The sequence below is a fragment of the Sapajus apella genome, unplaced genomic scaffold, assembly GCF_009761245.1.
Source record: "Sapajus apella isolate SASKATOON/1434 unplaced genomic scaffold, GSC_monkey_1.0 scaffold23, whole genome shotgun sequence".
NCBI classification, from domain to species: Eukaryota; Metazoa; Chordata; class Mammalia; order Primates; family Cebidae; genus Sapajus; species Sapajus apella.
Window position 1 is genome coordinate 8,933,290 of NW_022436963.1, and position 12,487 is coordinate 8,945,776.

Consider the following 12,487-nt stretch of genomic DNA (forward strand, 5'->3'; position numbering starts at 1 on the left):
TAAAAACAAATATTTTTAGCTTTTCCCCTTTCAAGAAAATGAAAATTAAAACTTTTCCATAATTGCAAGCAAAACAACTCTAACGGCCCTCTTAGAAGAAATCCAGAACTTCATAGTAGGCATGCACTACACATACTGGTTTAGAATGCACTACACAATCTGGTAGATGCATAACTTTCCTATCTATTACTCTCCCCTGGTCTCTTTACTCATCACACTGGACTCCTTTCTCGTCTACAGTTAAAACCATTTATTCTTCAAGACCTTTTTAAAAAATAGCAATAAAATACAGGATGTCTTATGTGGGTCAAGATGGCCAGGGGGAGACATATGTTAATTCTAGCTAAATAATTATAAGCTTGCTTGACTCAGTGTACACTCAAGTTTATACACCAAACTAAACTGTATTATTGGCGCAGTTAATTGGAAATCAAGCGGCAACAGGAGGCCTAAGGTAAAGACCATCAGAGGGTGCAGTAACACCGAGAACACCTCGAGGTGGTTGCAGAGCAGGTAATACTGCTCTGGTCCCACGAATGCCTTCTCAACATGGAGACTGCATGAGGGCCTCATAAAGAGGGCTTATGCAAAGATCTCTAACAAGGGAGGTGCCCTCGGCTCACAAGATCTGGGAGGATCTTTGCAGATGGGAGCTGGCAAGGAGGAGAAAAGCCTTGCAGGGCAGAGATCAGGGAACATCTCAGGCTCTGCCTAGGTCTTCGGAATATGGAGTGATTTTAATTGCTCTATGTCCTCAATGCTTAGGAGATTAAAGCCCCTTGATGCATTGGGTGTGGTCAGACACCCCGCCAATCCACTATACTTCTTTTTTTTTTTTTTCGGTAATTCTTTTTTGAGACAGTTTCGCTCTTGTTACCCAGGCTGGCGTGCAATGGCGCGATCTCGGCTCACCGCAACCGCCGCCTCCTGGGTTCAGGCAATTCTCCTGCCTCAGCCTCCTGAGTAGCTGGGATTACAGGCACGCGCCACCATGCCCAGCTAATTTTTTGTATTTTTAGTAGAGACGGGGTTTCACCATGTTGACCAGGATGGTCTCGATCTCTTGATCTCGTGATCCACCCGCCTCGGCCTCCCAAAGTGCTGGGATTACAGGCGTGAGCCACCGCGCCCCGCCCCAATCCACTATACTTCCGATGCAGCCGCACCCTGATAACAACTGGTGATAAACTCAGAGTACTAGTTTAGCATGTCTTAGAAGGATCTCACATGCTCTTCCCCCCTCCCCATTTTACCCGCTTCTTAATCCTCCCCTTCCAGGCCTGTAAAATCAATGAGACTATGCATACAATAAAAGCTTTTGGAGCCCAGAGCTGGGGGCCAATGGGATTCCCACACTTGCGTTGGTCCCCTGGACCCATGCTGTAACTTTTACTCGTGCCTCTGCCTTTATTTCCTTTTCTCAATCCCTTGTCACTGCCGGGACTGAGGGTACCCATGTATGGGGTTGGGGCTGGTACCCAACATCTTACGCCAGGGGACGTGGCTTTCACTTATCTCAGGATTTTGGGAGGCCAAGGCAGGTGACTTGAGGCCAGGAGTTTGAGACCAGCCTGGGCAACATGGTGAACCCCGTCTCTACTAAAAACACAAAAATTAGTTGAGCCTTGGTGGTGTGTGCCTGTAGTCCCAGCTGCTTGGGAGGCTGAGGCACAGAACTGATTGAACTCTGGAAGCCGAAGTTGCAGTGAGCCAATATCACACAGCTGCACTCCAGCCTGGGCTAAAACAAGACCCTGCCTAAAAAATAACAATTATATTAAATAAATAAATTCAGATTTTTTTTTTTTTTTGAGACAGAGTCTTGCTGTGCTGCCCAGGCTGGAGTGCAGTGGTGTGATCTTGGCTCACAGCAACCTCCACCTCCTGGGTTTAAGCGATTGTCCTCCCTCAGCTCCTGAGTAGCTGGGATTACAGGGGAGCACCACCATGCCTGGCTAATTTTTTGTGTTTTTAATAGAGATGGGGTTTCACCATGTTGGTCAGGCTGGTCTCGAACTCCAGATCTTGTGATCTGTCCACCTCGGCCTCCCAAAGTGCTGGGATTACAGGCGTGGGCGCAGGGCCAACTATTTAAGTATGCCCCATTTTTATTCCTTGCTTATCTAAAATTCGAATTTAACCGAGAGTCCTGTAATTTTGTTAAATGGAGTAACTCTAAACAGAGAGTCTTCCTATCTCTTTACTAACAAACAATGAACAGAGCATAGCTGGGTGGCTCTTGCCCGTAATCCCTGTACCTGGGAGGCTGAGGTGGGAGGATCCTGGGAGCCCCGGAGTTCGAGGGGGCAGTGAGCTATGATCAGGCCACCGCACTCCAGCCTGGGTGTCAAAGTGACAACCCGTCTCTAATAAAAAACAACAAACAACCTTCCATAGTTTGTCAGTACTATTTCTTTCTGTCAATTAATAGTTGTGTGACCCTAAGCAGCTAATGTCTCTGGACTCAGCATCTGTAAAGCGACGGATAAAGGGAGCTGAGAAGAACTATGAGGCTTAAATATGATAGTGTGTGTAGTGTTTCTCGCATAGTCTGCACCCACTAAATGGGAGTTATTGTATATTGTTTGTTATTATCTACCAAAAAGTCTCTGCTCCGTGCGTAGGCGCTGGCTCAGCCTGGGATGAACGCACCACACCACCAAAAAGAGCGATTAGGGTGGGCAATGTTGTGGAGATGAAATGGGCAACACCTTCCACACCGCGAGTAAAGCTCGCAATCCGGGTGGAGGTGTCCACCTCCTAGCGCAGTCCAGACCGCAGCGCAGGCAGGAGAGTTCGTTCACCAGCCAAGATTCCACGATAGGCGTCCACGTCCTCCAGCGAAACGGAACACGTGACACTGCCCCATCCACTTCCGGCTTGGAGCGCAGGCTACCTCCCGTCTGCAGCATGCACTTTCGACAATCATGGAATCTAGTATTTTCCTCTGACACCTTTATGTTTTCTTCACTTCCCTATAATTCTGACCTATCTTGTAGATAAAAATTAATCTTCAGAGAATTAGAGACGTGAGTGCCCAAGCGCCTGGCGAAAGTGCGAGGCGGAAACACTTCATTCCCTCTCTCCGCTAGCCGGAAGTCGTGAGGTCTGAATGAGTCAAAGCCGGCGGTCTTGGCTCCTCAGCTCCACCTGACAGTAGGCCGCTGATTGGCCGCCGGTCTGGTCGACCGCTAGGCCACCAGGTTCATGTGGAGGCTCCCAGGCCTTCGCGCCGCGCTTCGGAGGATCCGGACGGCGGTGGAGCAGCTGAGCCGAGCTGAAGCAGAGAGCGAGAAGGCAGCGGGAGCGATGGAACGAGCTGTAGTGCGCTGTGTACCCTCTGAACCTAAGCTGAGCCTGTCATTCGCTTTGGCTGATGGCAGCCACAAGAACATGCAGCGCGACCAGAGCGAGCCGCTGGGTCGAGTCCTCAGCCGCATCGCTACCAATGCCCTAAAGGGTCACGCTAAGGCGGCCGCCGCCAAGAAGAGCAGGAAAAGCCGGCCGAATGCGAGCGGCGGTGCGTCCTGTTCAGGGCCGGGGTCCGAGCCGGCGGTGGCCTGCGAGCCCGTGGTGAAGCTGTACTACCGGGAGGAGGCAGTGGCTGAGGACGTGCTCAACGTGGACGCCTGGCAAGACGGCGCGGTGCTGCAGATCGGCGATGTTAAGTACAAGGTGGAGCGCAACCCGCCCGCCTTCACCGAACTGCAGTTGCCGCGCTACATCATGGCCGGGTTCCCCGTGTGCCCCAAACTCGGCCTCGAATTTGGAGATCCCGCCAGCTCCCTCTTCCGCTGGTACAAGGAAGCCAAGCCCGGAGCGGCGGAGCCTGAGGTCGGTGTCCCCTCGCCATTGTCTCCCTCCTCTCTTTTTTGGGCCGAGACTGAAGTGCAGGAGCGCGTCTACACTCCGTCCAATGCCGACATCGGGCTAAGGCTCAAGCTTCATTGCACCCCAGGCGATGGGCAGCGCTTTGGGCCCAGCCGGGAGTTGGAGAGTGTGTGTCGGGTAGAGGCTGGGCCTGGCACCTGCACTTTTGACCACCGGCATCTCTACACGAAGAAGGTAACGGAGGACGCTTTTATCCGCACTGTCTCTTACAACATCCTGGCAGACACGTACGCGCAGACTGATTTCTCGCGAACGGTCCTGTACCCATACTGTGCCCCCTACGCCCTGGAGCTCGACTACCGCCAGAACCTTATCCAGAAGGAACTCACTGGCTACAACGCCGATGTCATCTGTTTGCAGGAGGTTGACCGAGCAGTGTTTTCTGACAGCTTGGTACCCGCCTTGGAGGCCTTCGGGCTAGAGGGGGTGTTTCGAATCAAGCAGCACGAAGGCCTGGCCACTTTCTACCGAAAGTCTAAGTTCAGCCTTCTTAGCCAGCATGACACTTCGTTCCACGAAGCCCTTGAGTCCGACCCGCTTCACAAAGAACTGCTGGAGAAACTAGTTTTGTACCCATCAGCGCAGGAGAAGGTGCTCCAGAGATCTTCTGTTCTTCAGGTAAAGTAACTCCGCCCATCTCTTCCCATTACTGTCTCACTTTTAGGGGCCTAAAAGGCAAGCGGTGAGGTGGGGGTTAAAATTGCGATGAAAGTATCCAGGTATTGTTGAAAGGTGTGTTTGCGCTTGTATCTTCAACGCAAAGTTTACTCTTCATCCATTCAGCAGATATTTTTTGAACACCTCTGGTGTGCCTGCTACACTGCAGGTTGCCTTGAACAAGACAAGCAGGGACTTTTGCAGTGCTTACAATCTAGCGAGATGCTAAATGCAAGAACTATAGTAGCTAATGTTTTTCACTGCTTGCCAGGCACTGTTCTGGCACATTTTAAAGTACTTAATTGTTTCTTTTTTTTTGAGACGGAGTCTCACACTGTTGCCCGGGCTGGAGTGCAGCGGCGCGATCTCGACTCGCCGCAACCTTCGCCTCCCAGGTTCAAGCGATTCTCCTGCCTCAGTATCCCAAGTAGCTGGGATACAGGCGCCCGCCACCACGCCCGGCTAATTTTTTGTATTTTTAGTAGAGACTGTATTTTACTATGTTGGCCAGGCTGGTCTCAAACGCCCGACCTCGTGATTCACCCGCCTCGGTCTCCCTAAGTGCTGGGATCATAGGCGTGAGCCACCGCTCCCGGCCCAAAGTACTTAAAATTTAAGAGCTTGGTGTGTTTTGAAGTGCTCCATAAGTATAAACTAGTTGTTTTTTTAAATCATAGGCTTATTGAATCTTCACAGTAATTCCCCATTCCCATTTTATAGATGTCATTTGTGTGTTAAAGTTTTTAAGTAATTAATTTTGTTCATGGTAAGAAGAGCAGCTACCATTTTTTTGAGCACCTAAGGGGCTTCATTCACCTGTATAAGATCGTTTAATTGGCTCCACACAACAGTCCATGTGGATGGTATTGTCAATGATTACCAGTTCGAAAGTGGCTAGAAAAGTGTCTTTCTGCAGGTCACATTGCTGTATACGGTAAAGGGAGTATTCCAACCAAGGTCTGCCTGACTCGAGCCTGCACTTAGCTTGAAAACACTTTTATCTAGTCAAAGTGTTGTCATGTAAAATGTATTGTTTACATACTAGCTTTATATATTGGACTTTTTTTTTTTTTGAGACGGAGTTTCACTCTTGTTACCCAGGCTGGAGTGCAATGGCGCGATCTCGGCTCACCGCAACCTCCACCTCCTGGGTTCAGGCAATTCTCCTGCCTCAGCCTCCTGAGTAGCTGGGATTATAGGCACGCGCCACCATGCCCAGCTAATTTTTTGTATTTTTAGTAGAGACGGGGTTTCACCATGTTGACTAGGATGGTCTGGATCTCTTGACCTCGTGATCCACCCGCCTCGGCCTCCCAAAGTGCTGGGGTTACAGGTGTGAGCCACCGCGCCCGGCCATATTGGACTGTTATTAAAACATGTTACAGGGACTCCTACTCATGTAGATCCTGAAACTTAAATAACAAATCTGATTTCATGATTGCAGTCCTAGTTCATCAAGGGAAGGGGATGGAATAAAATGTTAGTTCATCATATAGTCTTAGATAAAAAAACATTTGGGAGATTTGCAGATGCCAGCCGAACTCTTGGCACTTTTTGTTTATTTTAGGTTTCAGTTCTTCAGTCTACAAAGGACTCTTCTAAAAGGATATGTGTTGCTAATACCCATCTTTACTGGCATCCTAAAGGTAGGTTTTACTTAGTTTCACAATGTGAAAATGTGGCTTAAGATTGTTTAAAGCTATTTTACACATATATATCTTCAGTGTCACTGAGAGACTGTAATTTGTGTAGTTTTTTAACTTAAACAACGTTAAAAAATGCTTACATTAATGTTTTTTATGTTCATAGGTGGGTATATTCGCCTCATTCAAATGGCAGTAGCCTTGGCTCACATTAGACATGTTTCATGTGATCTGTATCCTGGCATACCAGTTATATTTTGTGGGGACTTTAATAGTACACCATCAACAGGAATGTATCATTTTGTCATCAATGGCAGCATTCCAGAGGATCACGAAGACTGGGCTTCCAATGGGGAGGAGGAAAGATGCAACATGTCTCTTACGCATTTCTTCAAGCTGAAAAGTGCTTGTGGTGAACCTGCTTACACAAATTATGTTGGTGGCTTTCATGGATGTCTAGATTACATTTTCATTGACTTAAATGCTTTAGAAGTTGAACAGGTGATTCCATTACCTAGTCATGAAGAAGTTACCACCCACCAGGCCTTACCTAGTGTTTCCCATCCCTCTGATCACATAGCACTTGTATGTGATTTAAAATGGAAATAGATGTGTGTCTAATGGAACTGAAGTCTGAAAAGGAAGTAGTTACTTTAGCAAAAAAATTTAATATGAATCAAAGTTTATATGTAATCTTTGAAGGGGAATGGTAAATGTTCAATACTCCTAGTTATGTTCCAGATGTCTTTATTATGAAACTGTTAATGTTTGCATCACAAATCTTCTCTTTCCTTTTTTTCTCTACATTTGAAGGTGAAACAGATATATTTATGACTAGCAAAATAGAAAATTGAATTATTTTTCTCCAATTTGAGGCTCTCAGAAAAAAAAAGGAAGATTCAATTATTGTGTACATTTTTTTTTTGTTTTTGAGACGGAGTTTTGCTCTTGTTGCCCAGGCTGGAGTTCAATGGCACGATCTCAGCTCACTGCAACCTCCGCCCTCTACCCCCACCCCAGGTTCAAGTGATTCTCCTGCCTCAACCTCCCGAGTAGCTGGGATTACAGGCACTCACCAACATGTCCAGGTAATTTTCGTATTTTTAGTGGAAACGGGGTTTCGCCACGTTGGACAGGCTGGTCTTGAACTCCTGACCTCACATGATCCTCCCACCTCAGCCTCCCAAAGTGCTAGGGTTACAGGCATGAGCCACCATGCCTGGCCCTTGTGTACATGTTTTTATAAGTGAATTTTTTTAGCTAGTACTTCAGAATTTTTAAAGTACCATTTGAATGATCTTAATTTTTCTTTCATAAAAACACATTCCAAACTGAATCATGTTTATGTACTAAGAGGGAAAACATATATAAGTGAAGATGAGAGACTAAGTTATAGGTGACGTTAGAGACCTAAGATGAGAGACCTAAAACATGGAAGGTATAACATTAGGGTCTACCTCTACCTCAATTTAGTTAGCGATTTACTACAATTTCAGAGCTTTAACAAAAGATAAAAAGATATCGTCACCAATTGTTATTGCTTCTCATCTTTCATTTTTCAATGAACAAGTAAAGTATTTTCATTCTTATTTTTAGGATTTTAGTTTTTAGTGTATGGTACAAATGAACACAGTTTATATTCTAATTCTTACTGCAGCTCATTTTAATTTTTAGGATGCAAGCACAATTTAGTATTCAAAGTGAGTAGCAACATACTCAACTTGATCTCATTGTCTTTAATTACTCTTGCCCATGAGAAATGTTCACAAATGAACAGGGTATCTGACCATATGATATTAGAGAATACAGCACAATACATTATAAGAAACTACCTATTGATACAGGCTTGAAATTTTGGATGAATCATTGAGCATTTCTATGCTGGAAGTAATTTCAAAATTGTTGGTTTTTATAAATAGGAAAAAGGGTGAGTAGTGGGACTTTTAGGCATCTCTGAAATAAAAAAATACTATTCTTTTTAAAGACAAGCATTATAGTTTGAGTTACAGACAACAGTGTGTATATATGTAATATATATGTAGTAAAAGAAAATTTAAATGTGAAACCAAACTTTTTAAAATTAGAAATTACAAATGGTTACGCTGATTAGTGTCTAGCCTAGAGTGGTAACGGAGCTTTACTAATTAAATTGTCAAATACATTATTTATAATACTTTAGCTGTTGCTTTTTTGATGTTCAGGATAACTATGTTATCTCATTTCTGCATTTAATTAATAGCTTGGGTATTAAAAGCCCACCCCCTTCAGGAAAAGCTTTGGTTTTCCCCAGTCAGGAAAGCCCTTGTTTCAAATTCTTTAATCTCTGAACCCAGTATCATAAAAATTTTCCTCTTTTGATACCATGTGTACTTTCATATTCTGCTCACTATCAAATGTATGGTTAACTTTTAGTAAGTTTGATAATGAAAGGGTTTTATCTGTACTTGACCAAGGGAAAAATGAAAGTGGAAGTTTCTTGGGATCTTGTTTAGAAAAAAAGTATAAATAAAAAATTGATGCCACCAAATTGTGCCTTCCTAAATACCATTTTTGAGAGCATTTTAACAGCAGTTTACAAATATGTAAATAATAGATTAAAACCCAAACCTGATTCTCTTGTGGATATTTTTTTTTCATTTTTAAAATGTGTTTTTGGTCTCCTTTCAAACAAAGATGTTGACAGGACCTTTAGAGTGAATAGGGAGAAAACACAAAGTGTCACTTTGAAAAGTTGAGAAACATTTTGAAAGAAAAAATTCAAACATGCCCATGAAAAAAAATACAGGTTCCACATTAAAACTAGGTCGATTAAACTCTAGTCAGAAAAACTCAGCACTTTACAGACATTCCATGTTCTATATCCTTTTCTGACTAAACAGTATACTCAGATTGTACACAGGCATTTCAGATTATTAGGACATGGAATGTTATTGTGAAGTATCATATAATCTGATCAAATCTCCAGTATACAGATATTTTAGAATGACTGGAGTCCAAAGGTATCAAACACTAAGAATGCATAAATAGCATACACATTTCTTTGTACTCACGAGTTAGAATGCATTGTTATTCAGAAATGTCTGTTTATTTTTTATTTTATTATTTTTTAATAGGGTCACCTCATCCAAGGAGCTGGAACTTTGAGTCTACTCCCACTGCCCATAGGCACCCAGAAATGTCTGTTTAAAGCAACCCGTGTGATTGCATTTTTTTTATTACATTTGGATTTTTTAGTGAAATTAATTTTAAGAAAACATGGAAAATCTAGTGAGTTTCTTTGGTAAACCACATTTTATAATGTCACAAGTTCTTGCTATAGGAATTAATATTCTAAAATTTTTTTTTTGAGACGGAGTCTTGCTTTGTTGCCAGGCTGGAGTGCAGTGGCATGATCTTGGTTCACTACCACCTCTGCCTCCTGGGTGCAAACAATTCTCCTGCCTCAGCCTCCCTACTAGCTGGGACTACAGATGCATGCCATGCCTGGCTACTTTCTTTGTATTTTTAGTAGAGACAGGATTTCTCCATGTTGGCCAAGGTGGTCTCAATCTCTTGACCTCAGGTGATCCTCCCGCTGCGGCCACACCCAAAGTGCTGGGATTACAGGCCTGAGCCACCACGCCCGGCCTGAAAACTAATTTTCTAAACACAAATAAATATTTCCGGGTTTTGAGCATAATAATTGGCCAGCATGGTAGCTCACACCTATCCCAGCACTTTGAGAGGCCGAGGTGGATGGATCGCCTGAGGTCAGGAGTTCAAGACCAGCTTGGTCAACAAGGTGAAACCCCATCTCTACTAAACATAGAAAAATTAGCAGGGGGTGGTGGCGGGTGCCTGTAATTTCATCTACTTGGGAACCTGAGGCAGGAGAATCACAAACCTAGGAGGGGGAGTTTAGTGAGCCGAGATCATCACTGCACTCCAGCCTGGGCAACAAGAGCGAAACTCTTTCTCAAAATAATAATGATACAATAATTACCCGATATAGTACAGGAAGGCAACACTATCTAGAGCGCTAGGCACAGTGGCTCACAACTGTAATCCCAACATTTTGGGAGGCTAAGGCAGGAAAATCACTTGAGCTGAGGAGTTCAAGACCAGGCTTGGCAACATTGTGAGACCCCATCTCTGCAAAAAATGAAATTAGCCAGGCATGGTAGAGCATGTCTGTAGTCCCAGCTACTCAGGAGGTGGAAGCCAGAGAGGATCACTTGAGCCCAAGAGGTCAGGCCTGCAGTGAGCTGTGATCAAGGTGTGATCTGCACTTCAGCCTGGGTGACAGAGCAAGACCCTGTCTCCAGAAAACCACTCTAGAGTTCATTTTGTTGGGGGTAGAGAGGGCAATTTTTAACAGCTTTAACTGACATGGGTAATATATAAGTTCTGTGCTCCTGCTTTATGAGAAAGTACTTTTTTAAATGTTGAAAATACTAGAGCTGTATTAACTTGATGATTTTTTTTTCTTAGCACTAACTTCAGAATAACCATACAGTACTGTTTGCTGATATATTACCAAATCATTTTTTCTTGAGATAAAATTCACAATTCACATGAGATTAACATTCTCAAGTGTATAAGCCAGTTGCATTCAGTACAGTCACAATGTTATGAAACAATCTAGTTCCTACTGCTTTTAAATCTTGATTTAGGTACACATTTGCAGATAGCAAGAATCAGAAATACTAATTCCTGAGAAACTGAAATGACAGTGGCTGAATATAACCAAGTTATGCTGCTTTAAAAAAAAAGACCAGCTGGGCGTGTTGGCTCACACCTGTAATCCAAGCACTTTGGAGGCCAAGGCAGGCGGATCACCTGAGGTCAGGAGTTCAAGACCAGCCTGACCAACATGGTGAAATCCCGTCTTTCAAAAAAAAAAAAAAAAATCAAACTCTACTTATTAAAAATATATTTTAAAAAGAAAGCTCTAAATTCAAGATAAGATTTTTAAATAAATTTTTTTTTAAATTGAGCTAATATGACATTCAAAATTATATGGGAAATTATTTTGCAAATTGGCCATCTTCACAGTGTACTCAATCATATTTAAAACATGCTAAATTTTTTTTTCTCTGTCACCCAAGCTGGAGTGCAGTGGCACGATCTCGGCTCACTGCAACCTCCACCACCTGGGCTCAAGCGATTCTCCTGCCTCAGCCTCCTTAGTGGCTGGGATTATGGATGTGCACCACCACACCTAGCTAATTTTTACATTTTTAGTAGAAATGGGATTTCACCATATGGCCAGGCTCATCTTGAACTCCTAACCTCAGGTGATCTGCCCACCTTAGCCTCTCAAAGTGCTGGGATTACAGGCATGAACCACCATACCTGGCCTAAATTTTAATTTTATATATGTGATAGAATAATCTTAAACATACTAAATCTCTTCAGCTATCTGCTATGCTAGCAAACTTAATCCGGGAGGCAGAGGTTGTGGTGACCCAAGACTGTGCCACTGCACTCCAGCCTGGGCAACAGAGTGAGACTCAGTCTCAAAAAAAAAAAAAAAACAAGAACATTTTAGAATGCATGAGACTAAAGACAGTAAAATTATCTGAAAAGCTTGCCCCTAAAATATCAACAAACTCTACTCTTTCAAAAATTTACCTCTTCTACTTTGGGGTAGTTTATTAGTTACTAATTATTTCCCCATGATTTCTCTTTTCAGATTAAGTGGTAGAACGTTTACTAAAAGGGAACTAAAAACCAGCACTGAAAGAAAGCTGAATGACTGAGGGGGTGGGGAATGTTGTTTAAATATAATGAATAGGTAGAAGTAACTTATTTATTTTTTTATTTTATTTTTTGAGATGGAGTCTCACTCTCTCGCCCAGGCTGGAATGCAGTGGCATGACCTTAGCCATTAAGAATACATCATTAGAATACAGACAGAAACTAAGTTACTCAGTTATCAAGTTGAGCCCTTAACAACTTAATAGATATGTAGTTGATGAGGTATACCTTTATGAGTTAAATGCAACTTTCTGTTGAAGTTATAAAATGTATCATGTTAAAAAGAAAAGTGTGATTCGGCATGGTGGCTCATGCCTGTAATCCTAGCACTTTGGGAGGCCAAGGTGGATGAAACACCTGAGGTCTAGAGTTTGGGACCAGCCTGGCTAACATGGTGAAAACCTGTCTCTACTAAAAATACAAAAATTAGCTGGTGTGATGGCACACGCCTGTATTCCCAGCTACTCAGGAGGCTGAGGCAGGAGAATCGATTGAACACAGGGGGTGGAGGTTGCAGTCAGCCACGATTGCGCCACTTCACCCCAGCCTGAGCGACG

The 12,487-nt window shown here is 43.5% G+C and overlaps 1 protein-coding gene across 1 annotated transcript; it reads left to right on the plus strand.

The window, feature by feature from the left end:
• Positions 1 to 2,963: 2,963 nt before the first annotated feature.
• Positions 2,964 to 7,198, plus strand: PDE12 (phosphodiesterase 12). Its single transcript, XM_032289583.1, has 3 exons — positions 2,964 to 4,509; positions 6,116 to 6,194; positions 6,358 to 7,198. The coding sequence occupies exons 1-3, from the start codon at positions 3,208 to 3,210 to the stop codon at positions 6,798 to 6,800; spliced, it is 1,824 nt and encodes a 607-aa protein (XP_032145474.1). The 5' UTR covers positions 2,964 to 3,207; the 3' UTR covers positions 6,801 to 7,198.
• Positions 7,199 to 12,487: the final 5,289 nt, after the last annotated feature.

Bases quoted from the DNA above. Each gene is read 5' to 3' on its own strand.
- PDE12 (XM_032289583.1), top strand. From the start codon at position 3,208: ATGTGGAGGCTCCCAGGCCTTCGCGCCGCGCTTCGGAGGATCCGGACG. The intron at 4,510-6,115 runs GTAAAGTAACTC...TGTTTATTTTAG, and splicing joins AGAGATCTTCTGTTCTTCAG to GTTTCAGTTCTTCAGTCTAC. The intron at 6,195-6,357 runs GTAGGTTTTACT...TTATGTTCATAG, and splicing joins TCTTTACTGGCATCCTAAAG to GTGGGTATATTCGCCTCATT.